The following is a 26,834-nucleotide window of genomic DNA, read 5'->3' as shown; positions in this document are numbered from 1 at the left end:
TGTAAAAACTATTTACACGAGTTACAGATTTTTTGTTAAGGTCTGTTTACAGATACAAAGCAAAAAACTACATGTAAAACTCTGCGCTCAGGTTCCCTGGCTGTGCCTGAATTTCAACTTACAAGTAAAAATTTTGACCCGATTTTTCTTCCTTTTAGCTGATTGGTCAATGTCATGTCAATCACAAATTTAACAATCCAACAGATGGGTTTGAAACTCTTGTAGAGGACATAAAGTCAGAGATTGAGACAATGAGCAGGTGCATCTAGTACATGTAAAGCTGCCACAAAAACCCACAGAGCTCAGCAGCCAGCGCAACAAATTCTGGATCCTTTGCTCTTAGTTAGCAGTTAGCATTAGCAGCACATGCTGCGTATGCTGCGAAAGGACCTTTATGCTGCGCACTGTGACTCACAGCAATGGTCCCGGGTCAGCGCTGACTTTGTGTTAAACTAATCCTAAAGTAATAATGGTATTTGTAACCACTGATATACCAAAACTTTTAAAAGCTACTGAAAGTTAAGGGACCTAGCTTGTATGAGCCCTATGGGATATTCATATAGAGATCATCCAGCTTCAAACTGAATTACCCTTCCAGGACCTGAAGCTCCGTAAAGCACCCCTCCGACAGCCAAACCCATCTGTTCTCTGATTGGACTTTTAAATTTGTGATTGACATGCCATTAACCAATCAGCTGAAAGGAAGAAAAATCGGGTCAAAATTTATACTTGTAGGTTGAAATCCACACACAGCCAGGGAACTGTGAGTTTTACACATAGTTGTTTGGTCTGTATCTGTAAACAGACCTTAACAAAAAATCTGTAACTTGTGTAAATAATTTTTACAAACACAAATCTTTTCTACACACAAATAAATTCTCATCTGTAGGTGCACAAACAAAAAAAGATTCCACATATTTCAGTTCACAAGGTTACAAAACTCAGTTCACAAATACGCATTTGATTTACAAGTACAAAATATTTATGACCACAATTTGAGCCCATACTTCTGCTTCCACAGAAGACATGTCAGTGGGATTAATCCTACCATCTGACAATAGCCTCAGTTGAAGTCAGCAGCACCCCACCCACACTATGCACCACCTGGATAGAGCACTACTTTTCTCTTCCCAGTTGCCTGACAGTTTCCTAGAATCGCTTTGAATCAGTCCAAAGGTCATTTTCAATGGTCTCACTGAATTTCTCCCATGCCCGAGATTTTGCTCCAATCTCTCTGCCTGAGCCATATTCTGCTGGTACCCATCGGCTCCCTCCAAAGTCTGATAGGCTGACCAAGCCCGATAGGACTCCTTCAGCCTAATCACACCCTTCACCTCTGGTGTCCACCACCTTTTCTGGGGGTTACCACCATGATAGCCACCCATCAGTGTTGAAGCTGCAGCTTCAGCAATGAAGGTGCTGAACATGGTCCATTCAGGCTCAATGTCCCAGTCTCGGAATACTGTTGAGGCTCTTCCAGAGGTAGGATTTGAAGATCTAGTCAACCGTAGCCTCTGCTAGGCATTCCCAGTGCACCCTTACTATATGTTCAGGTGCGCCAGTTCAGCCCCTCTCTCCACCTAAGTGTCCAGCACACACTCCTGCAGATCTGATAATATCATTACAAAATCGATCATCGACCTGCGACCTAGGGTTTCCTGGTCCACATGCACTTATGAACACCCTTACCCACATAGCAAGCAGGTCTGGCCCGGATCTGGTATCAAGCCGGCAATTCTGACTAACCCTATGTCACAGCAGAGTGCATGTCAACCGGATATGGGCCAGGTCTGGCAATGATGGCACTGTTTATGCGATGGTATGCCATATCTGGCTTTATTGTGGTTTGGGTTATGTGGCCCAGGCTCATATAAAACAGGTCTGGCCCGGATCAGGCATCAAGCTGGCACTTCTGACTGACTGGTGTCATGGCAGAGTGTATGTCAACCAGATGTGGGCCAGGTCTGGCAATGATGGTACTATTTATGTTCCCATTTTCCTATTTTAGTTAGGAGACCCAAATGCCATGTTGCGATACTATACTACTATGGTAGCCAATGTTTCAAATGCAGGTTTGACAGGTTTGTGAGTGTACACTGTATCCAAAACCTAGTGAGGGTTTACTGATGTTTGTCAGTGGGTGGCTGTAGCTCAGGAGGTAGAGCAGGTCAACTACTGATCGGAAGGTTAGTGGTTCGATCCCTGGCTCCTCCAGTCTGTATGTCAAGAGTATGAATGTGTATGAATGAAGTTAGAAAGCACCCAGTTAAGAGATAGTATGTGATTGGGTGAATGTGGCATGTTGTATAAAGCACTTTGAGTAATCCGGGAGACTAAAAAAGCGATATATAAGAATCAGTCCATTCAGTCTCTGAATAGAGTTTTGTCATGTTACTTTTGCACTGTTTTGCATGTTCTGGCACATGTTGTTATTACATGGCTTGATTAAGGTATTCATTAGGCTGACATCTGGGGCCAGAGCTAAAACTGTTCTGGGCCAGCACAGTGCCAGCAGTGCGTCTACAACTGGCCCGTGGCTGCACACCACTTACATATGGCCCACATACCGCAAAGAATGACGGCCCTTTGGTGGCCCAGATCAGGTTTGCCAGAGGTAATCGACACATGGGCCAGCACAGGACCACGAGTGTGTATGCAACTGGCCTTGTGCCACCAAAGGGCAGTCATTCTTTGCGGTATGTGGGACATGTGTAAGCACATGGTGTGGGCCAGATCCGGGCCATGCCATTTGCTATGTGGGTATGTTTGAACATGGTGTTCGTAAGATAAGATAAGATAAGATAAGATAAGATAAGATAAATCTTTATTAGTCGGCATAGGCAAACTGTGGTTTGCACAAAAGTTTAGTAACAGAACAGCTCTACGGCACATCCTGTGGGTAGTGGGCCTATTGGAAGGTTGGCCCATGTCCCTTATTCGGGCCACACCAGGCCAGGACCCATTGACTAAGGCCCAGCCAGCAGGTCCTCTTCCTTGCGCACCCTACCCAGGCCTGGCTCCAGGGGGGGTACCCCAGTAACTCTATCTCGGGTGGAGTGAACTGTTCCCTTGATTGTGTGCACATAAGGGTCTAGTGAATCACTCTTTGTCTGGTTCCTCATCCAAGACCAATTTGCCATTGGAGAGACCCTACCGAGGGGGATAGCCCCCCAACAACATAGCCCCTGGGATTCCTGGGACACACAAACCCCTCCACCATGATAAGGTAGCAAATTTCTTCACTTCACTTCAAGAAAAGTCAAAGGATTAAAGGCACTACACCACACAATGTACTTAAAATAAATAAGGGACCAACCATAGCAGGGATGGTTTGCTCTGCATCATGGATCATAGGGGCTATATGGCTACAATGGCCCTGAGACTGCCACACTTCTAGGCCTCCACACCAGGATTGGTGAGCCTCCCTTCCATGTTGCAACACCAGTCCATCATACACTTCCAAATCCTGTGGCGCCACCAGTCTCCTCATCTCAGACAACATGGACAACTGGCACAAAGAAGAAGACAAAACAAAAAAAGGATAAGACATGATTAGAGTACAGTGAAGAAAGGATCAGATGGATATGGAGCTATGTAGTGATGTACCTTTGCATGTGTATTGAAAAGCTCAAACAGAGCCATGGTCAGAGACCCTACTCCTATATGTCCTTCTTGGTACTCCTGCAGGTAGTAGGCCATGGTTTGCCTCTCTGGCTCTGTCAGCAACATGTAGGCCTGCTGTTCCAGTGACACCTGAGCACTGGGTGGGCCCACACCTCTGCATCCTGCTGGCTGGATGGAGCAATAGTTTGACAAGTGAGAAATGGTGGAATCAAATATAGGAGAGATGAAACATGTTGTCATTGTGTCTAATACTACAAGGACTGTGGCATGCAATGGAAATTCTTCAGATGTATACAAGCATTACAATGCCATCCCCTACTGAATGGTAATTGGACTGTTCCTTATGTGGCAATTTCTACTCTACTTGAGGCTTGAGAAGTGTAGCTTGAGTAGCTTGAGCATTTTATACAACATGCTTCATTGTCTGTGAAGGTTCTCAGTCATCCAGGTCGTCGTAGACTAAGGAGCTGGGAAAGAAAAGCGTCCGGACTTCTTTGAGTTGACTGAAGACGTTTCACCTCTCATCCGAGAAGCTTCTTCAGTTCTAAGGGTCAAAGGTGGAGAGTCCCAGATTTAAACCTAGTGGGAGTTTCCCCCCAAAGGGGGACAAAGGACCCCCTGATGATCCTCTACCTAATCACATGAGCCAAGGTGTGAAAGCGGGTGTGGGTCCCAATCAGCCAGGGTTTCTGGTGAGCTCATTGTGAAACCTGGCCCCACCCTATCATGTGATTTCCTGAGGTCAGATGGCCCAGGATGTGAGTGGGCGTTAAGGCGTCTGGGAAGGGATCTCAAAACTGGATTATAGATGGCAGACAGTTGGTGTCGTAAACCACCGCCTCTGTTCAAAGATGGTCTCACAGTGGACATAGATGGCTTCTTTCACTCCTCTTTCAAACCATCTGTCCTCTCTGTCCAAAATGTGAACGTTGGCATCCTTGAAAGAGTGACCTTTGTCCTTTAGATGCAGATGAACTGCTGAGTCTTGTCCTGTGGAGGTGGCTCTTCTATGTTGTGCCATGCGTTTGTGAAGTGGCTGTTTGGTTTCTCCAATGTAGAGGTCTGGGCATTCCTCGCTACACTGTACAGCATACACTACATAGTTAAGTTTGTGTTTAGGAGTTTTGTCTTTCGGATGAACCAGTTTGTGTCTGAGTTTCTCTGATACACCGGCTACATAGGGGTATAACTGCAGGTATATAACTGAACTTTTGGGAGGGGAGAAGTTTGTTTCCTGCTCATTGGTGTTGCCAACTTTGTGTCACCTGTCGCGAGTGATGGAGGTCCCTGAGGATGACCCAGCTTACATGGTTAAATTCAAGGAGAACTTCAAAGCAGAAATGAAGAAGCACAAGGAAAAAACCAACATGGCTCAGGGTTGCGACAGCTCTGGGTTTAAGGACCTTAAGTGTCTGAGAAGATCTCACAGGGCTTCGGTGTGACGCTTGATCAGTGTGTTGCTGAGGGAGAGGCAGACGCCTGCACAGCCTGAATAACCAGCAACTTATAAAGCAGGGGTCGGCAACCCTAGGCACGCGTGCCAACTGTGGCACGCGAAGGGTTAACTGATGACGCGACCAATGCTGGACTGGCCATCAGGCATTTGCTCGGTGGCCCGGTGACTTTTTTTCCCCCCTTGTAACGGTATAAATAATGAAAGGTGGTGGTTTGGTCAGATGCTCGTCAGTGTGTAAAAATAACTCAGTTGTTTGGTGGTGGCTATGGCGGAGCTTCCTCAGAATCAGTAAAATTAGCAAGTGGTGGAGGCCAGCAGGTGGATGAGAGAAAGGGGAGGCAGGAGGAGGAGAGACCCGAGGCAGCCACCAGTCCGAGTGTCAGGTGAACCGAACTTCAGGTAAGAAGTTATGACCTGCAGTCTATCTGGGTCAGATATAAACCAAGTTTAGGTGGAGTTTATTTTCGTTGTGCTGACTTTTTACAGTCAGTTACAATAACTCGTACTGCGTGCTAGCTAGCATGACGGAGTTTCTATACAGCTGGGTGGGTGCTATGATGTTAGTGATACCATAGTGAACTGTATTTTATTCATAAGGTTAGTTAGTAGAGTTGCCTGTAAAAAGACGGAATCGTCCCTCATTCAGAGAAAATATTACGCGTTTCGTACTAAGGTGAAAAGGAACACAGTTTGTCCCGGACTTCAGCTAGAATGAAAAAAGACACAAAGCTGCAGTTATTCTGTGTCTTTGCTGCACAGCTGCCTCTTCTCCTCTCATTCTCTCCCCTCCCTCTCCTGTTGCTACGTCAATCATGAAATGATCAATGATCAGCTGATCGGCTTTTCTCTCTTGTTTGTTTATCGCCCACTTTGCGCCAGAAAGAGGAAACCAGCGGATGTAGTGCGAAACAACAGCAGCACGTTTAAGCTTGATCAGCTGTTGTTAGAATTTATTTAATATTAATTTCTAGTATCAGCTGATGTTTGCTGGAGCCACAGCTGTAAAAGCTGCTGGTCATGATATCGGTTTGTATATCTGGTGAGAGGGAGACATGAAGATGAAACCAGGAGATGTCCTTACTGAATCATCAGAGCAGAACAGGTGATGGAGAAACAGGTTTACCTTTTAGGTGACATGAATGAGTTGAAGGGAAGTTATAAACTGTTTCTGAGAGAAAAATAACACCAGGATCCTTTTCTAAGTAGCTGACAGCTGGTAACTGTGCAGGGGCGGGTCTAGCAAAGCTTTGCCAGGGGGCCAGGAAGGGCATTAACAGGCAAAGGGGGGCACAAAGAAATACTTTCTCATTCTCATTTAAAATGTCTGGCTGTTATTAAATAATTATCTGAATCTTACAACCAAAGTTTTAATCTGACATAAAATGTATAGAAATCATACATATAACATCGAAGTAGCTGGAATCCATGCGTGTTCATGGAGCTTGCATTGTCACCTGCTGGACATCACTACCTGACAAGTTTAACTGTCTTCAGAACATTGCAGAGGCCTTATTGACAGTATTTGGCTCTACATATCTGTGTGAGCAGATTTTCTATCACGAGTGTCCTCAGGTAGCCGTCTGAATGCTGGACACTCAGAGACCTGTGTCTCTGAGTGGGAGACCAGAGATCACATTAACATGTGTGTTAATATTAACAAACATGCCATATTGGCCCAGTTTACTTTTCTTATCATTGTTGTGAGGAGACCATAAATAGCATTTGTATTTTCTCTATTTGCTGTTATGGAGTTCTTGTTATGGATAAAAAGTGTCTTTTTTTTTGTTTCAAAATAGCTGATAAGTATTCGCTGATAGCTGCCAACGTCTGCGAACAAATATAATTCTATAAAGTGGTTCTACATAGTGTGTAACTGTTAATATAGAGCGTTATTAAATTTATTGCTAATGCAATCATATGGCACACTGACTTCTGAGGAAATTTTAAATGGCACTCGCCATCAGAAAGGTTGCCTACCCCTGTTTTAAAGGAATAAAGGCTTGCTTTTCTTTAAAGTTTAGTTCCACCTCGTTCGTCTGCATTTGGGTCAGCACACCACAACCTCCACGTAGTCTACCATTGCAGATCGTGACAGTACGAACTGACCAGAATTGACCCAGCAGACTCTGCATGGAATCTGCAGCGTGTGCTTTCAGACTTCCTCTCTGTGGAGGTGAGGCAAGAGATTTGGTGTGATGGGAGCACAAGTCACGCTTTTATGGGTCTCGTTTGGCTCTGTGAGGGCCTTGCCGTGTCCAAACTGGGAGTGCTACAGCCGTTCCTTTGCCTAATCCCCCCGTGATCAGACTAGACGGGTTTTCTCTTTCACTGGCAACAAGTCCTGAGGTCTCCAGCTATCTGGCCCCGCAGGAGGGGCGTGTGGCAGGAGAAGAAGGATTGTGTGGCAGAATTCTGCGGGCTTACTCTGCAGTGCTTCACTCTCTTTTTGGGACTTCCATGTTCGGAGCTGCACAAGCTCCCCACCTCCTCAACACAGCTTGCCATTCTCAGCTCAAGTCAAATGCTGTAAGTTTTCCTGTAATTCCTGGTTCAAATTATGTTCCAAAAACTCAGTTTAAAAGCCTGGCAAAAATTCTGACTAATAATCCAAACAATGCTACTACAACATTAATGTTGTTAAGCAGGGAGGAGTCGTTGTATTCTCCAGAGGATGCTACCCATGTATATTCAGCCCAGCAACCAGTTTAAGATGTTAGTCTGAACCTGATTACAGTAAGGCTGTGCATTTGTCCAACGGGAAAAAAAACACTGAGACTTTTGCAAAGTAAATCTTTTTTTAACCTGTCCCTTGTGCTCATGAGACTATTCATCCTTTATGTCCAATTCCTCTAGAGTTTACACATTCAGCTCCCTGTCCAAAGACACTTCCTCCTGTTCTGAAGCTATCTGCAGCCCAGAGGAATGAGACTGGGGTTCTGGAGAGTCCGCTCGGTCACTTGCTCAACCACCTGCGGCTGCCATGCCACCATCTGGTCCTCTAAGCCAAAGGTCGTTGCACCCGCACAGCCTGCCCGTCCACGTCCTGCGCGGCCTGCCTATCCATGTGCTGCACGGCCTGACTGTCCACGGCCTGCATGCCCTCATACATCCACCAAACCACACCAACCCTTCTTTGCCGCTGTCACTGTCCAGATCTGTTGGCCAAAGATCCTCACCATCATGGGCGTCCTCCTGAACTCATTCGTCGCTGCTGCTTCCTACGTGATCAACCTCCAGCCCTGTTTTGCCTGTGCTGCCACTGCTTCCCATGCGGTCAGCCTCCAGACCTGCTTCACCTGCACCACCTGCACTCCGAAGCACGTATAAACTCCAAAACACATTGCTAGCGTTAAGTGAACTTCCAAAACAGAGCTAAGTAGATCACTTAAATTACACAACTGAAAGCATATGTGTATTGTTTTGTGTATTTATACACAAACACTCATATATATTTAAAAAAATTTAAATCTTAATTTACCTGCCACTACCACACACCAAATCTGGTCGTGGGTACTTCCTGGCTTGTGTAGCCACTAGGTAACAAAACCTCAACACTGCTCCTAGCATCCTGGAGCACTTCCGTTGTGTTTTGGAGTTTGTACATGCTTTGTCTCTAGGGGCCACCGTAAATAGTACTTTGATTTATTCACTCCACATAAAATGTAATAAATAAATTATAAAACACAAAAACCAACTATTTACATTTCAACTTTTAGCTATTTAAATTTTCAGCTTTTTCCTTTTAAACAAATTTAAAGTGAAACAACACAAAACACTGCAAACCACAACATAATAAAATATAAATTAAAATATGCAAATCAAAAAGAAGATGTGCATTCTCTGTCATATAGAGCAGGTTTGCCAAAGGTGGCCCACACATGGGCCAGCACAAGGCCAGTTGCATACACACTGGTGGTGCTTTGCTGGCCCATGTGTGGACTACCTCTGGCAAACCTGGTCTGGGCCACCAAAGGGCCGTCATTCTTTGCGGTATGTGGGCCATGCGTAAGTGGTGTGCAGCCACGGGCCAGTTGCAGATGCACTGCTGGCCCTGTGCTGGCCCAGAACAGTTTTAGCTCTGGCCCCAGATGTCAGCCTAATGTGTACCTTAATTAAGCCATGTAATAACAACATGTGCGTAATAGTGCAAAAGTAACATGACAAAACTCTGTTCAGACAGTGAATGGACTGACTCTTATATATCACATTTTTCAACTCTCCCATATTACTCAAAGTGCTCTATACAACATGCCACATTCACCCAACCACACACTTTCTCTTAACTGGTGCTTCCTAACTACATTCACACTCACGACATGCAGACTGGAGAAGCCAGGGATCGAACCACTAACCTTCCGATCAATAGGTGACCTGCTCTGCCGCCTGAGCTACAGCCACCCAGTGGCAGAGATGAGTAAACCCTCAGTAGGTTTTGGATACAGTGTACACTCACAAACCTGTCAAATCTGCATTTGAAACATTGGCTACCATAGCAGTATAGTATTGCAACATGGCATTTGGGTCTTCTAACTAAAATAGGAAAATAGGAACATAAATAGTGCATCATTGCCAGACCTGGCACACATCTGGTTGACATACACCCTGCCATGACACCGGTCAGTCGGAGGTGCCAGCTTGATGCCAGATCCGGGCCAGGCCTGTTTTATATGAGCCTGGGCCACATAAACCAAAGCACAATCGGGCCAGATATGGCATGCCATCACATAGACAGTGCCATCTATGCCAGGCCTGGCCAATATCTGGATGACATACGTCTTATCATGCCAGAAGTCAGCCAGCAGTGCCGGCTTGATACCAGGTCCGGGCCAGACCACCTTGCTATGTGGGATTTAGGTGTCCACCCCAACAGCCTTTTACGGCTTAGGGGTAAAAATCTAATAGATGATGAAAACAAAGGTAATTAGCATGACGATCAGTGTCATTTCCTATTAGATGAAGTCATACAAGTGACCAATATCTACCATAAGTCATGACTTAGCACTACATACAGTTCGCAGCCAGTGAGGATGGTGCAAGACGTTTATGTTAAGTGTGGATCTAGGAACATGAGAGTATGAAAACAGTGGTGAAGTGTGCAGTAAGAGGGACAGATGGGTTTGAGGTGTGGGTAGGATTACACCAGAGATTGGCTCTGAGCCCTGTCTTGTTTGCAATGGTGATGGACAGACCAAAAGTTAAGTAGGGATGGGTATCGTTTAGGTTTTATCCGATACTGGTGCCAAATCGGTACTTTCTGAAATGGTGCCGGTGCTTAAATGGTGCTCGAACCGGTGCTTAAAGAATGGAGAACACAAACTTTGTCCAAAAACCTCTTATGTTTTTATTTTTAGCAGTCTCTTTTTTTCTCCAAAATGATAAGCACTGTCCAGCCCCACGCACGGGGCGATCCGCGCTAACTCGCTAATGGAGATTTACCACACCCGCAGTAGATGTGCTCAGTGTGAGGTCTTGCAGCAAGCTATCAAATATGGTGCATTTCTCAGCTTTTAAAAAAACGCTATGCATCGCCAGGTGTTTCATCAGATTCGAGGTGTTACCTCCTTTGCACAGTATCACCTTAAGCAACTAAAAGAAGTACTAAACATATCCAGCTTGGTAAAATATGTTGTCCCAATATTATTTCAAGGGTATGACAACCTATACATAACCTAAGAGTAAAGAATATTTTACTTAGCTAATGTAAAGGTTAAATTTTAAGGCCCCCCTACGCCTGTTTATTTTAGTTGGACCACGCTGTACCCTTTGTGATGTGCTAATACAAGATCAAATTGAACATGAACCATTTTAAACAATACAAAACCCAAAAACCTGTCTTAATAGACTAATTTTAAGTGTTTTTTTAAAGGATATCAAAGAGTCAAGGGTATGAAGAGAGAGTGGTAAGCTTTTTCAAAGGTTTGGAAATGCAGAATCCCCCTTAGTTTTCAGACGAGTACGTGGGATCACAAGAAGACCTCTATCTACCACGGGTGACCGTGGCTCAGGGGGTTGGGAAGCGTATCTGCAACCGGAAGGTCGCCGCTTGGGCAAGAGACTTCACCCTACCACCTACTGGTGTTGGCCAGAGGGGCCGATGGTGCGATATGGCAGCCTCGCCTCTGTCAGTCTGCCCCAGGGCAGCTGTGGCTACAACAGTAGCTTGCCTCCACCAGTGTGTGAATGTGAGAGTGAATGAATAGTGGCATTGTAAAGCGCTTTGGGTGCCTTGAAAAGCGCTATATGAAATCCAATCCATTATTATTATTATTATCTGTGGACTTAAGAATGTCGAGAATAGGGGTGGAGCAGATCGACAATATAGGTAGGGGCCTCCCTGTGTAAGGCCATAAAAGTAAGAACCAGACTTATAAACTGTAAACCTGACCGGAAGGCAGTGCAAATGCTTTAACGACGACATGAGATGAGAAAATTTATGAATGGATTAAAAATCTTGTAGCAGCATTTTGAACAGATTGAGGAATTTGCAGATCCTACAGACAGACAATATGAAAATAATGCCCTCATTTCCTTGCACTAAATTCACTTTTTGAGATAATGCTCTTGAGTTTAGCAATATTTCTTAAACTAAAAAATCAAAAGCTGGCTGGAGACTTGGAGTCAAGGACTGATCGAAAGAAAGAAAGAAATGGCTTTAAAACTACTCATAATTTGACTTAACTGGATAATATACAGTGAAAATAATGAGGCACCCTAGGGGGGCCGCAGATGCTGTGGAGGAAGCACACTCAGAGGCAGGGATTCTCTTCACCCGATGTGCAATTTATTTACAAAAAAAGCCAAGTTGGGGGTATGAATAACAAAAATGGAACTTGTACAACGAAACTTCAAACTGTTCCAAACGCTAGGCTGATGGCTATTGGGATGCTACCCAGCTTTTAGTCTTACAGCACCACCTTGAACTCAGCATTAATTCCGGCTTTTAAAGCTTAAACCCCTCCCCAAGAACAAACCATGCAAGACCTTCCTCTCTTCCTCACTGGCTCTCTCATGTTGCACACTGGTTCGCTATTTCTCACACTACACCACAAATCCTGCCAGTGATTCACTTCCTTACAACCACTGAATCAGGTACTGAAGCAGTGACGTACTGAATGAAGCTTTGTCACTGATCATGTGAATCTGGCTAGATGAACCAGACCACAGTGCTAATGAAGTAGTGTCCTGTTTTTTGACACATGCGCTGGAGCTTCAGGTTCAAATGGACCAGCACTAGCAACATGAAACAGAGAAACCTTCAAACATTTTGGTAATACTGATAATCTAAAATAAATGGTTTTGAATACATGGGCCCACTGCATAATTATTTTATGGTATGAAAATGAAACTTAGGAAATGCTTCGGAGAATTAGTGAAATTTGCATTTTATTTCACTTACTTAGGACACAAAACAAACTAATGAAGGAATGGTCCACATAAGCATTAGGCTCACATTCACAACTAAAACAGCTCGATGTAATAAAACAATAGAACCAGCCATTCTAACATGGTGTGGGCCAAATGCAGCCTTAGTCCTCTAGAGGGCATGGGTTACCACGAGACAGACCTAAACCAGATTCTTGTGGAGCACGGTGCAGCAAAACAAGCACTGAACAGTCACCCTTATCTTGTTTGAGATTTTAAGGGGAGCTGAAAGTTATCCCTCAGTATTGGTGCCCCTCAAGGATGTGTCCTCTCACCACTATTGTTCTCCCTCTACACCAATGACTGCACCTCTGAGAACTCGGCTGTAAACTCCTGAAGTTTGTAGATGACACCACCATCATTGGCCTCATGAAGATGGTGATGAGTCTGCATAAGTTGAAGTTGAGCGGTTGGTACTCTGGTGGAGTCAACACAACCTGGAGCTGAACATGTTTACATGACAGTGGACTTCAGGAGACATCACTCAACAATGCTCCCTCTCAAAATATATCATACAGCCCGGTGTCTACTGTGGAGATCCTCACGTTCCTGGGTACCACCATCTCCCAGGACCTGAAGTGGGAGACCAACATCTCCTCCATCCTCAAAAAGACCAAGCAGAGGATGTACTTCCTGAGACAACTGGGGAAGTACAGTCTTCCACAGGAGCTGCTGATCCAGTTCTACACTGCAGTCATTGAGTCTGTCCTGTGCTCCTCCATCACAGTCTGGTATGAAGCAGCCACTAAACAGGACAGGAGCAGACTGCAGCGGACTGTACGGGCAGCAGAAAAGATTATAGGCCCCCCTGCCCTCCATCCAGGACCTGCACCTCTCAAGAACCAGCCAATAAATTCGATTCTGATTCTGTTTCAGTGAAAACAAGTTTTTGAAACCAGACTGAAAGTTATCAAGTATATAGTGGTTCTCCAAAACCTCACTTAATCCCAGCAACCTTTTCTCATATTTTAGAAATAAAAGGAAGTTTTGAAATGGGTTTAAAGCTCCTGGGTAGCTTGCAAAGAAGAGGGAAATGCAAAGAACAGTTTATCAGAGAGACCACAGAGTAGCTAAGCTCACTCTGAGAGAGGGTGATGAGCTTGGTTATTCAAGAGTAGAGCCGCTGCTCCGCAAAATTAAAAGGAACCAGAAGTGGTTTGGAAAACTGACTACGATGCCTCCTGAGTGAAGTACTCTGGGCATGTCCCACTGGTAGGTGGCCCTGGGACAGACCCAGGACTCACTTTATCTCTTGGCTGGCTTGGGACATCTCATTGTCCCCCCAGATGACCTGGAGGAGGTGGCTGGGTGAGGGAAGTCTGGACTTCTCTGCTCAGACCACTGGGGCTGGGGTTGACTGTTGATCTGGGGGTGGGTTGGCTGCGTCTGGTGCTCATTGAGCCTTGGTCCCTCTGGGACAGTGTTATTAAGGGTGGGGGGACTCCCTCTATGCTGCTCCCAACTAGTTACAGCCCCCCTCCCATGGGACTTGGGCACTTGGTTGCTCTGTGGGGTTACCTGACTATCAGTTGTGGTCTGGAGTGCCTTGGACCTCTTCATTGTGGGGGCTCTGCCAGGTGTCAGAAAGTGAAGGAATTTCTAAAGATTTCCTGAAGAATAGATCAAATGACTTGTTTGAAATCAAGTGACGGTTAAATGAAGCCATATTAATTGGCAAGGGCAAAGCAGCTCCAGTTAATACAGTAGGGGCAGTGAGTGATGCACACTGCTTCACACCACTAAACTGCGAGATGATAATATAATCAATAACATGTTCTGGAAAGTTGAGCCTGAGATTAAACATCCTGATGAGGCCAGTGTGAAGAACAGTAAGACCTTTCCAACAAACCCTGTTTGGTGTGTCAAGGAAATTCCAGCAAAATCTTCGACTGTCACACTCAACTCGGGATGAATCAGAGCTTCAATTATGAAATTATACAAGCTCAGTTGTATCTTGTTCTATTTGGCTTGGCTTTATTTTGCAATTTGCTTTTTTTTTCAGTTTAAGACAGGTTTTCCACAGTACATGTTCATTTAACCACTTCTGCAGTAAAATATTTTTACACAAAATTCATAAATGAGCTAAATAAAAGACCTTAGAGAATATGAAGAACATTGTTGTGATCTTTCTATTTCTGGTTGGGACATCTTGAAATTTTGGTAGCATTTCCAATATGCCATTTTTCTTGTTTGGATGGAGAAATAGGATGTATGCGTATGCAATGCTTCCGTGAAGCAGTGTACAATTTCAGGTAGACCGTGTTTATAATAGGCAGTAACGCATAGCTGCCATTCTTACCTTTCCTAATACAGGTGTAGCTCTGGCTGAAGATGGTCTGCAAGAAAGAAAACAAAAAACAACAAACAAAAAACAATATTTAGCATATTTAAAAAATAAACACACAAATGATTAGTTGTGGTTATAATTGGACTGAGACCAACACAGTCAACATAAACTGCTGCATACTTTACTTGTTAAAAACCACAACATCATGGCGTACAGTACTACTGAACTGATGAGCTGAGAGTCTCTGTGACAAACTCGTGTCTCTTAATCTTCTTCTCTGTCGTGACTGTGCACTACCTCATGTGTTTCCCATGAAGGATTATAGTGAGAGCTCAGGTTTGTTTGTGGTTTGGGTTACATGCACTTCCATAATGTTAACCACATTGCCAGACCTGGCACAGGTCTGGCAGACAGCGCACAATGTGCGCTGTCTGTCCTGCGTGCTGCACAACAACTTTCAATATTTAGTATTTACTGCTGTTCACACTTAGCTAGATTAACGTGATGGTGTTGTGTTTAGTATGTTGCTTTGTTTTTGTTTGGTTTTTTTTTTTTGCTTGTCTTCTCTTCTTTTTCTCTCAACAGGTGATCCAGGAGATTTTTTTTTCTTTCTCTTTGTCTTTGTAAGTGCCCTTTCTCACTGTCCCTTTTCCCTTCTGTTTTTCTTTTCCTTCCTCTCTTTCTTTCTCCCTTTCCTATCCCCCAGTCATGTCTGTCCCATCTGTAACAACTGAAAATAAAATAAATAATAACAACAAAGTTTGATCAAATGGACCAATACGGCAATGCCATGATGATCCATTTGGCAGAATAAATCCATTTGGTATCCTTGTTGGTCTTCAGACAACAATTCTGACGGCTAAAGAACCACATGGGACAGACAAAAAAAAAAAAAAAAATGTTAACCACATTTCAACTAAAAATGTCTTGCCACATCTATTACCACCCCAATTTCATAAAAATTGGAACACTGTGGAAAATGTAAATATGCAAGGATTTGCAAATCTAATAAAACCCCATGTTTTTAAACATGATGTTCAAACTATGACATATTACCATTTCATTAAAAATATTAGCCATTAGTACAAAAAAGCCCAATTAATCAAGTCAATTGGGTAAATTAAAGTCGCCACAATCACCTCCACACTTCTGCCTTTCCTTTCTAGCTGCCTCCAAGTTCACCCTGTCCTATTCCTGTGTCTTCCGCCATCAGCAGTCCAGTTTCCATCTGCACCCAGACCCTGACTGATCTGTTAGGAAATCTCACCTATGATCCACATGTCTGATTTGGCAAAGATTTTATATTGGATACATACAAATTTTGTATGTATGTAGGGTTTTGTAGGTTTACATGACCTTGCCACAGTCATGTAAACCTCCCCATTTATTGCTTATCTTGGGCATCAAATCCTTTCCACTTCTCAAGGTCCATTTATGATTTTAACATTGAATAGATTTTACAGTAGTTACCTGCTGGGAGCGGGTTGTGATGTTACTAATGTTAGGCATTTTAGTGAATAACAGCTTAAGAAGTTAGATGTCAGTGTTTAATTAGTAATGGCGACAGTGTAGAAGCTTCAGTGTGGAGGGACATAAAGTTCTATGATAAGGTGGGTCATGAGGACCACGTGAGCCAGGGTTGCTTTCATGGTCACCAAGACAACAAGTTATAAGACTGGGCTGGGACCAGCTTGGGGGACCAGCGAAGGGAGAATTAAGTATAAACTATGATTTCTCCTCATTAGTTTTAACAAATGAGATAGAAGCACATTCTCATATAAAACTTTACCACTAAGCCAGGGTACTCGCTTTTGGAAGACTGACAGCAGCGAACTGTTTTACAGCATGTGGGATGCACGTACATGATACTTTATAATCAGTCAATGCCTTATAAATAAATGTATCAAAAGAAGAAGTGTTTTGGCTGGTGGTTCCTCAAGGTGGATAAACAAACACGCTAACACAAACCAGAGCTCAGTACAAATAAAAAGAACTATTCAGATGCTGAAATAAGAACAAATTGGTTATCAATAAATAAGATACTCTAATTCCACATACAGAAGAAGTATTCACATTTTTAATAATCATTCTCAATCGCTCTCATATACTTACCTTGTACAACAGTTACTGGAACTGCCACTATCATGGATGCCACCGCTGATAGTGGTGTTGGGGACAGAACTGGGGTTAGCTGGTGCACTGGACTCGATTATTCCCCGACTGCTGATCCATTTGGGCTCATCCACCACTGTGCATGCATGAGGTACACGGGCAACATCCCTCACTTTCATCAGCAAGTGGTACCCTGTTTTTAGGATATGAACCGCCTCGTCGTGGGAGATGGTCACAAAGCTCTGACCGTTGATTTCCAATATCTGATCACCCACCTGCAACAGAGAACTTTGGTTATGAGGAGCACTACATGCTTATCTATGTCTTTTAAGACCTTCTGTACATAGTTCCTACATCCCTGCATCTGGGAAGTATTCACAGCGCTTCATCTGCTCCACATTTTGTCCTTTTACAACCCAAAATAAATGTCATTCATTTTCCACCTCAAAATTTCTACACACAACATAATGTGTGTACCATTTTTGCCATAATTGCAAAGTGATGAAATTTGCTTAAAATTCTTGCAAATTTCTTTAAAAAAAAAACCATGTAGAAAAGTATTCACAGCCTTCCATAAATGGAAGAAGTTTGGAACCCCAGGAATCTTCATAGAGGTGGCCACCTGGCCACTTGTCAGTAAAAGGTTTGGCAAAAGGCATCTGAAACAAAATTCTCTGTTCTGATGAAACAAAGATTGACCTGTTTGGCCTTTATGCCCAGCATTATGTCTGGAGACACCACTCATCACCTGCTAATACCATCCCTCTACAGGTAAGCATGGTGGTGTCAGCATCATTCTATGGGGAGGTCCAGAGCACTTTTCACCACAAACTGGGACAAGGACCCTAAGCACACAACCAAGATAATAATAGAGTGCCACTGGGACCACACTGTGAATGTCCTTGAACGACCCAGCCAGAGTCCAGATTTGAACCTGAGCTCTGGAGAGATGGCTGTGCACCTACACTCCCCATACAACCTCATGTAGCTTGAGAGATTCTGCAAGGAGAATGAGAGTAGCGGCCCAAAAATAAGTATACCAAGCCTGTAGCATCATACTCAGAAAGACCTGAGGCTGCAAAGGCTAAGACTCTTCATATAGATGCTCTATTTTTGTTTTATTATTATTTTTTTATTTTTAACAAATTTGCAAGAATTGCAAGCATGTTTTCCACCTTTTTACCATGGGGACTGGATGTAGAAATTTGAGATTAAAAATTAATTTGATACATTTTGGAATAAGGCAGAGGCTGTAACAAAATGTCAACCACGTGAAGCCCTGTGGATATTTTGCAGATGTGCTAAATATCAGGATTCACACAGGAACATAAACTGCATCATGTTATCATATTGTCCTTTGATATCTGTGGCAAATTTGTAATTACTGACTGAATTCTTAAGATGTGGGCAAAACAAGGTTTTGTAAGAACACAGTAAATGTGACCTTTGACCACACAGTTCTCATTAAATATTCCCTTTACATCATATCTGGAGGTACTTTCCCTGCCAGATACACGATGGATGGTTGGAATAACTGGAAGGTCGTGTGCCTGGCAGGACTGTCAATCGAGGACGCTGAAGATATCTACCTATTCGGAACCATGATAACAGGGTTCTTGCTGATCGGAGCTGGCTTGGTCCTGGTTTATCGAAGAATTAAGAAAGCAGAACCGGCTGTTCAAACCCCCACAAAGCTGCCTGCTGTGATTGAAACGATGGGACGAGGTGTGAGTTTCTCAAAATGGGCTCATTGAGTGCAGCACGTATAAGATCTTGGAGAAGCTACGGTTGCCGTGAATACTCAGAATAAGACCTCTGAGTGCAAACTGGATACATCGTGGAGAAGTTCACTGCGGTCCTGAGTTCTCAGAATCGGCTCTTTGAGCACAAGAATGACAAGATCACAGAGCGTAAGTTTGATAACATCATGGAGAAGCTCGCGGCTCTCCAACGGGAGATTGAGAGACCAGTTTTGGACTGTTAGAACAACTTTGAAATTCTCATGAGTTGTTCGCACTAAAGTAAAAACCACCATCACTTCATGCGGCTATCCCTTCAGCGCCAGCTGCGGTCTCAAGGCTGGAGCTGAACAACAACACTCTGATAACGACTGTGTTTAGACTGTTCTTCCCATTCTATGCAAGGCCACCTGTCTTCCCCATGTGATGTTTTTGTGTAATGTATGTATGGTCGGAGGGTAAGATGGCGCCGCCATTGCGTGCAATAGGTCGGCTCCCTTAACATGAAATTTCCCATTCGTGGGACTAATAAAGGTATCTTATCTTATCTGTTTTTATTCATTCCTGCCCTGTTCTGTGTGTGAGCTCTCGTTGTGGTCTCATATTCATGCACATGTACAAATGGGGAGATCAAGAACAGAGCCATATCGCCAATCTAAATGTTAGGCAACCTTTAAACTAAGAACTATATTTTTATTATATAATTAGTTTACTTTTGTTTAGCCATTTAATACGCTCAGAGGCACTAAACCTGTATTTATTGTCTGATGGCCCCATGAAAAAGAAATCCAGGCCAAAAATCTATCTAGTGGGTACTTTGTTAGTACAAACTAACACAACAAATATATTTTATAGAATAGAATAATCCTTTAATAGTCCCACAAGGGGAAATTTGGTTGTAACAGCAGCAAAAAAACCCACACATATATCTTTCTTAAGTCATGTATGTACCACCATACGGACATCACTGTGTGATTCTGACTATTTTTTCTATTCAGTTCAATTCAGTTTTATTTATACACCAAATCACAACTACAGTCGCCTCAAGGCCTTTTATATTGTAAGGTAGACCCTACAATAATACATACATCAATACATACAACAATCATATGACCGCCCAGAGGGGAAGGAAGACAGGATCAAAGACATGCTGTGGAAGAGAGCCAGAGTGTGTCTTTGATTAATAAGAAATGTGATTCAGCGCAGAGAGGTCTATTAACACATAGTCAGTGAAGAAGAAACCCCCAGTGCATCATGGGAATCCCCCAGCAGCCTACACCTATTGCAGCATAACTTAGGGAGGATTCAGGGTCACCTGGTCCAGCCCTAACTATAACTATAAAGTTTGAAGCCTAATCTTAGGAACAACAAGTAAGCCTGCAGTGTGAGAGTGAAGTGCTCTAATGGGGTGATATGGTACTACAAGGTCATTAAGATCCTGATAATAATGAATTACAGTCTATTACAGAAGTAATGGCAGATTTTTTTTTCACTTATTTCAAGCAAAAATATCTTGTATTACATGAAAAAATCTGCCAATTGAACAAGTGAAAATTCTCCAGATCCGTGATGCACTGTCTAAAAACAAGTTCATATATCTTACTGAAATGTTACTCTGTAGCTGACTGTGTCTTATTTTAAGTGTGATGAGATATGTTTGACTAGAAATTAGACGAATATACTTGGTAAGATTTTGAGTTTTTGCAGTGAGGCAGAAGAAAGAACAAACAACAAGAACAAATACACTCCTGCGGCCTACAGGCCCACCCTACTCACTAGTAGCAGCACACAGCTCCCGGCTGATGAAGCCCACAAGCCCACACTGCTCACCCGAGGCAGCAAACTCCCCCCAACTCCCAGCATGGAGAGTCACACCACAGGACCTCTCCACTCCCTGGATGGCAATGCAAAGAGAAAGAGACAAACAACCGACACCACACAGTTCTCCCCTAACCTACATAACATATGAGGGCTGACCGGGTCCAGGTGCAGACTGAGAGAGAGAGCCACACCACACCCACACACTCCCACAGCCTCACAGGATGGAAGAGTAAAATGACCCCAAGCCTGTATAACTGAGACCATATTTCACTGCAAGACAGAGTTAGAAAAGCCACATCAGTTTCCCTGCAGCTGAGTGTTGGACATCCTGAACCAACACTCATGTCAGCTAATCCCACTTTGTTGAAGATTACAAAACGGTGTCCTGTCCTGTGGATTGTTTTGAGTCCAGCAAGAGACACATTTCTGAGAACTTAGCAGAGCTGCTCAAAATGGCAAAGAGTGGGATGAGGAAAACAGTGCTTTGCAGTGTTACTAACAATGCAGCTAACATAATACCTTAAGCAATTAACATCGTGAAATGGACCCACCATGCATTACTTGTACACCCTTAATCTTTTTGTAAGAGACGTTCTGAAGGTGATGAAGCCCACTGTGGGAGCACAACAGTCACAGGGGAACTCAGATCTGTCCAACACCTCAAACACTCAAACAGGAGTGTACTACAAGCAGGAACTCAACTTTTCATATGCTCAAATGAATTCTGGAGTCCAAGGATCCACTCATCTCTACGCTGGCTGTTATGAATGCACTTGATGATCTTTGGGAGACACTGCAGCCATGCACTATTTGGAGCCATTTGAACAGAGTAGTGCAGACAGGTGCAGTGTACAAATGTCTTATTATTGTTATTATTAGACAACTTCTATTTGTTTTTGTTGCATCATTGGTATGAAAGGCAGATCAGACATGAGTGGAAATAAGTTTTTGAGAGAATATAACAGTAACCACCATGCTTGACCCAAGAAAGGTGAAAAAATGTGACCTTTAATGAAAACAGAGCAGCTGATGAAAGTTTTCTGAGAATAACTGCAGCAGCAGCAAAATACAGCCAGCCAACTCCACTGCCAAGAAGGAGAGGAGGCAACAGAGGAGCAAGAGGAGTCACAAGCTTCTAATGTTTGGAGGTTCAACTGGAGACACTAAGAGAAGGAATCCCTCAGCTGATGCAACGCTGGAAGCGAGGTCATATCCTGAGGAGCTTCTTTTCCACTGACCTGCTGAACCCAAGGCTACAATCTATTCATGTCTTACACGTGCGATGGCATGAAGACTGTGTGCGGTATCGGTCCGCTCTGTTTTATCTTCTTTAAAACAGGCTAGATTACAACAGAGAGAAGAAACACGATTAACCCCTCAAAGCTGAGGCTTTTCTTAATGCCAATTGTCACTAAAAGCTAAAACTGTTACCTGGATTCTGCTGTTTTATTTGTTTTACAGATTTAAATGCATATTTTGTAATGTGATTCTCTATACTGTTTTACTGTAAATAGTTAAAAGTGTATAAATATTAAAGATACAATCAGAGACTGAATCTTGTTGTCACATTTCACCTGGATGATCAGCTAATCCTGTGGATATTGGACTTTTTAACCAACAGGACTCAGAAAGTTTGGGTCAACAACTCTCTTTCCGGTCTCCGTTCCACCTCCACTGGCTCCCCCCAGGGCTGTGTGCTCTCCCCCCTGCTCTCTATCCTCTACACCGATGACTGCAGATCCACACAGTCCAACTGTCACCTGGTTAAATATGCTGACGACACAGTTCTCCTGTCACTGCTGTCAGGCCCCTCACAACACCACGGGCCCGCTCTTCAGGAGTTTGTAGAGTGGTGTGACAGCTCCAAACTTGAATTGAACGTGAGCAAAACCAAAGAGATGGTGGTGACCTTCTCCAGTAGGCAGAGGGATCTGGCTGCTTCAGTCACCACCACCATCCATGGGAAGCCAGTGGAGGTAGTTGAGGAGCCCTAGTTGAGGGAACCATCTTTGACAACCTCCTGAAATTCTCTGCCAACACAGAGGAGATTCTCAGGAGGTGCCACCAACAGCTATGTCTCCTTAGGAAACTCAGCTCCTTTGGAGTCAGCACACCCATCATGATGACTTTCTACTATGCCTTCCTGGAAAGCATCATGACCTTCTCCATCACCTGCTGGTTCCACTCCCTCAGCCTTCAGAACAGGAACAGACTGCAGCACACTGCATCAGTGTGCTCTAAAATCATTGGCCTGCCTGTCAGAACTCTGGCACAGGTTTTCAGCCAACAGGCCCTTAGACAGGCAGCCAGAATCAACAATGACCCCCTAATTGCCCCTTGGGGATAAATAAAGTCTTCTGATTCTGATTCTCACATTGAGATGGGTATTTGTTTTGTACCATTTCTTTTTCTCAGCACTCTGTTCCATGTTTAGTGTAATAACTCATATAGATAATAAACATTTTTTATAATGTGTGGTTTGGACAGTAGTAATTTATTTTATACAAACATTTACTTAATTTGTTTGTAATAAATTGATCTGAAGAGCTGCTTGGGAACCAACAGAGCCGACTCATTGTAGTGAGCCATAAGAACCAGCTCTCTTATGAAAAGAGCCAGAATTCAGTCAAATCACGAATAGTTTCCATCACTGTTTAATTAGTTGGCAAAACATTACAGAGAAGCACTTTGTGACTGTCCAAAAGTTGCTAATGGTTTGAATGTTCACATAATATTCACTGAGGGGACGAGTGATGTTAGGCACCCACAGTGATATATATACTGTATCTGTACTGGAAGCGAAACAAAACAAATACCAACAACAGCTTTGCAACATGTACTTCTGTTCATATACTGCTAGTAGTTTTGAGTACAACATTCAGTTATTCTGTGTATCTACAAACACAATCAGACCTCCTGCAAGACAAAGGGTCAAGATGAAGTCATGGCATTAGATGCTGAGTTTGAGCAAAGAGACTAGAAAACGTTATGTTTCATTATTCTGATGCAAATTTGAAATAATAAAAACTGTTCATTTATTTAACAATACAAATACTTACATTACAAATTTTTCTTTTAATATTTCTTTTCCAGGGTTAGAAAAGTGACTCCAACCGAATGAATTAAAGTAGATTATATATCACTTTCTAATGCATATGTAAAGTAACAAACATGCAACACAATCCATCACCGAGTTCCACAAATATAAATGCACCAGGTCCTTTCATATGGAGCTGTGATGATGACTCTGCTAGTTGACTTTAGGCGTCTCAATAAACCACAAGTTTAACAGTGTCCAAGGCTACACTGCCTCTGTTGGCGAGTAGCATTCAGCTGTATATGCCATGTGATCCAGTTCACTAGCCAAGCCTCCATCTTATTAACTGCAAAAACAATTTCTGACAGGGATGAAGGATGGATGTACAAAGAGGAAGAAGGAAAGGTTATCCAGCCTCTTGGTGCACCTGCTGATCCCACTGTAACTGCAGGATCACTCAGTCAGCTGCTTCGTGACCACCACAGCAGACACACACCGATCCACATACACTATCAGCTTTAATACACTGTTACGGTTGCGGCCATATGACCACTGTGTGCTGTCTTGTTCTGTCTCTCTACTGTGTTTTAGACTCTTTGCAGGTCCATCCTCTAATGAAGAGTAGCGAGCGGCTGATTGGCCCGTGGAGCACGTGCCCACGTTCAAAAGCCGCTCTGACAGTTCCGGAGAGAGAGAGAGAGAGAGAGAAGCGAGCAAGCGGTTTGACAGCCGACGCGGTCCTGGCCCTGGTTTCCAGCTTTTACCTTTTGTTGTGTATTTGTGTGAGCGTGTTCAGTGAGAGCAGCTCCTAGTGGGTTAACTTAGTGCTTAGGCACTTGTAGGCTGAAGCAGAAGGGGTGAGCCGCCTTTTTCTTTGAACAGTTTTCTCCTGTTTTCCGGGTTAGGGAGCGAGGGTTAGTATTGTCATTTGTTTGTTTTATTTCTTTCATAGGGTTTAGTTAGTTTTCTCCGGTGGGATTTAGTTGGTTTTGTTTATTGTTTTGGCCTGGGTTCACCCTGGAGCTATGCTTCATCACCTTTAATAAAATCACTTATTTTACTCACAACTGGTTTTTGGATGTTTGGCTTGGGAACCAGGGCGGGTATTTGTCTCTCTCTCTTCCAACCTTTATGTGCGCCTCCACCCGCCTAGACTGGGGGCGTAACATAAATGGGGGCTCGTCCCTTTTTGTTCGTGTGATTGGTTCGCTTCCTTTTCGCTTTTGCGGTGGGGGAAGAGTCATTGAGGGTGTGTGGGTAGACGGAGAGTTTCATTCGTCTATGCGTTAGGCGCGTGTTTTGCGGCCCTTGAGTGAGCGGCTGTAGCTGCGGTTAGTTGTCTGCAGAGGTGTGTTTTTCCTTGTTGCTTTGCTCGTGATGTCGTTTGACATGGATGATTTTGCACAACAGCCCTCCATTGAGAAGTTGGAGCGGTGCACAAAAGCGGATTTGCTATTAGTGGCTAATTTATTCAATGTGGATGTTCCGTTAAATTCTAAGAAGGCGGAAATTAAACAGTGTTTGGTGGACAAACTGGTGGACAGGGGAGTGTTTGGGAGGATGAAAACTTCGCCGGGTGGGTCTGGGAGTTTGGAGACGGCGGTGGGGGCGGAAGCTGCTGGGGCCGTCCCGAAACCTTCCAAGGGGCGAATGACGTCGGGGGCGGAGGCTCCTGTCGCCGTTCAGTCTCCTACATTTGACCCGATTAGCCAGGTTGCGGCGGGTTTGGTGACGGAGGATCTTAAGCTTGCCCTTCGCTTGAAGGAGGTGGAGCTGGAGGCTAAGGCTAAGGAAGTTGAGCTCATGCATCTTCGCATACGAGCTATGGAGCTGGATCCTTCTCGAGCGAGAGACGCTCCTCCCGTCCCTGTGAGTACACTCCCCGACACTTCCACTGTTGACCAGTTTAACGCTAGCAAGCAAATTGTTTTGGTACCTCCTTTTAGGGAGGGGGAGGTTGATTCGTATTTCACTGCTTTTGAGCGCATCGCAACCACTTTAAAATGGCCAAAGGATGTCTGGAGTCTGTTGTTGCAATGCAAATTAGTAGGAAGAGCGCAGGAGGTTTGTGCGAGTCTTTCCATTGCTGACAGTCTGGATTATGAGGTTGTCAAATCCACTATTTTGCGGGCTTATGAGTTAGTCCCGGAGGCTTACCGGCAAAAGTTTCGTGCCTGTAGCAAGTCCGACAGACAAACATTTGTGGAGTTTGCACGTGAGAAAGCGGTCTTATTTGATAAGTGGCTGGCTGCCAGTAAAGTAAAGAACTTTACCGAGCTGAAGGAGTTGATCCTGTTGGAGGAGTTTAAGACATGTCTCCCTGAAAGTATTGTGGTGTACCTTAATGAACAGAAGGTGGAGTTACTGTCTAAAGCCGCTGTTCTTGCCGATGAATTTGTGTTAACCCATCGCGCGTCACTCTCGACAGCACGCCGTGAGTGCGTTTCCCCGACTCAGCATGCCAAAAGTTATAGGGTTTCTCCTAAGCGACAGACGCGTTCTGCTGCTATTCCTGTGTCAGACCGCAAATGTTTCTATTGTCATGAAATCGGTCACCTTGTCGCTGCTTGTCCATCACTACAGCGCAAGGAGCAGGCTCACACGGTAAGGAAGCCGAAAAGTGTTGGTTTCGTTCGTTCTATGTCTGCTTCCACTTCACCTGACAATGAAGTGAGAAGTGACAGCTTTGATGACAGCTACCGTCCTTTTGTGTCGGAAGGATTTGTTTCTCTGAACGGCAAGGAGGAGGATCGGGTGCCGATCACGATTCTGCGTGACACCGGAGCCGCGCAGACACTTATTTTGAGGGGTATTTTGCCTTTTTCTGATTTCTCTTTTTGTGGTTCGGATGCTCTTGTCTGGGGAGTGAAAATGGATGTGTTGCGAGTACCGCTACACAAGGTGTTTCTCCAATCGCCGCTCGTTTCGGGTCCGGTAACGGTTGGAGTGCGCGATTGTCTGCCAGTGCCCGGTGTTGCGATGATTTTGGGGAATGATTTAGCAAATGGGAAAGTGTTTTTCACCCCGAGAGTGGTTGAGGATCCTGTGCCTGATACTTTGATATCTGACCCTGCTGCGGAGTGCTCCCACTCTGTTTTTCCTGCCTGCGCAGTAACTCGCGCGCACAAGCGCAGGTATGGCGACGTTGATTTGTCGGATTCTTTTCTCTGCGCTGGTGGTGAGCCGGAGCCTGAATCTAAACCCTGTGACCCGCTAATGGGCGACTCGGAGGCGATGCTGTCTGCTAGCCCATCCGTGACATCTCAACTGCCTTCCGGAGTTAACAAAAAGGATTTTGTTTTGGCACAACACAGTGACCCGACTCTGGTGGGTTGT

General features: G+C 44.1%; 1 protein-coding gene across 3 annotated transcripts in view; it reads right to left on the bottom strand.

The window, feature by feature from the left end:
• whrnb (whirlin b) overlaps positions 1-26,834 on the bottom strand; it is a 133,485-nt gene that overhangs the window by 19,205 nt on the left and 87,446 nt on the right. For 2 of the 3 annotated variants that reach the window (XM_005472908.4, XM_025896930.1), the window contains exons 4-7: positions 16,902-17,176; positions 14,802-14,838; positions 3,607-3,792; positions 3,317-3,508 (exon numbers count right to left, since the gene is read on the bottom strand). In XM_005472908.4, coding sequence (XP_005472965.1) covers positions 3,317-3,508; positions 3,607-3,792; positions 14,802-14,838; positions 16,902-17,176 — 690 coding nt within the window. The remainder of the gene's footprint in view (positions 1-3,316; positions 3,509-3,606; positions 3,793-14,801; positions 14,839-16,901; positions 17,177-26,834) is intronic. The other variant, XM_005472909.4, reaches the window with a different exon arrangement.

Source organism: Oreochromis niloticus, linkage group LG12, assembly GCF_001858045.2.
Source record: "Oreochromis niloticus isolate F11D_XX linkage group LG12, O_niloticus_UMD_NMBU, whole genome shotgun sequence".
Taxonomy (NCBI): Eukaryota; Metazoa; Chordata; class Actinopteri; order Cichliformes; family Cichlidae; genus Oreochromis; species Oreochromis niloticus.
This window is presented reverse-complemented; position numbering and strand designations above follow the sequence as displayed.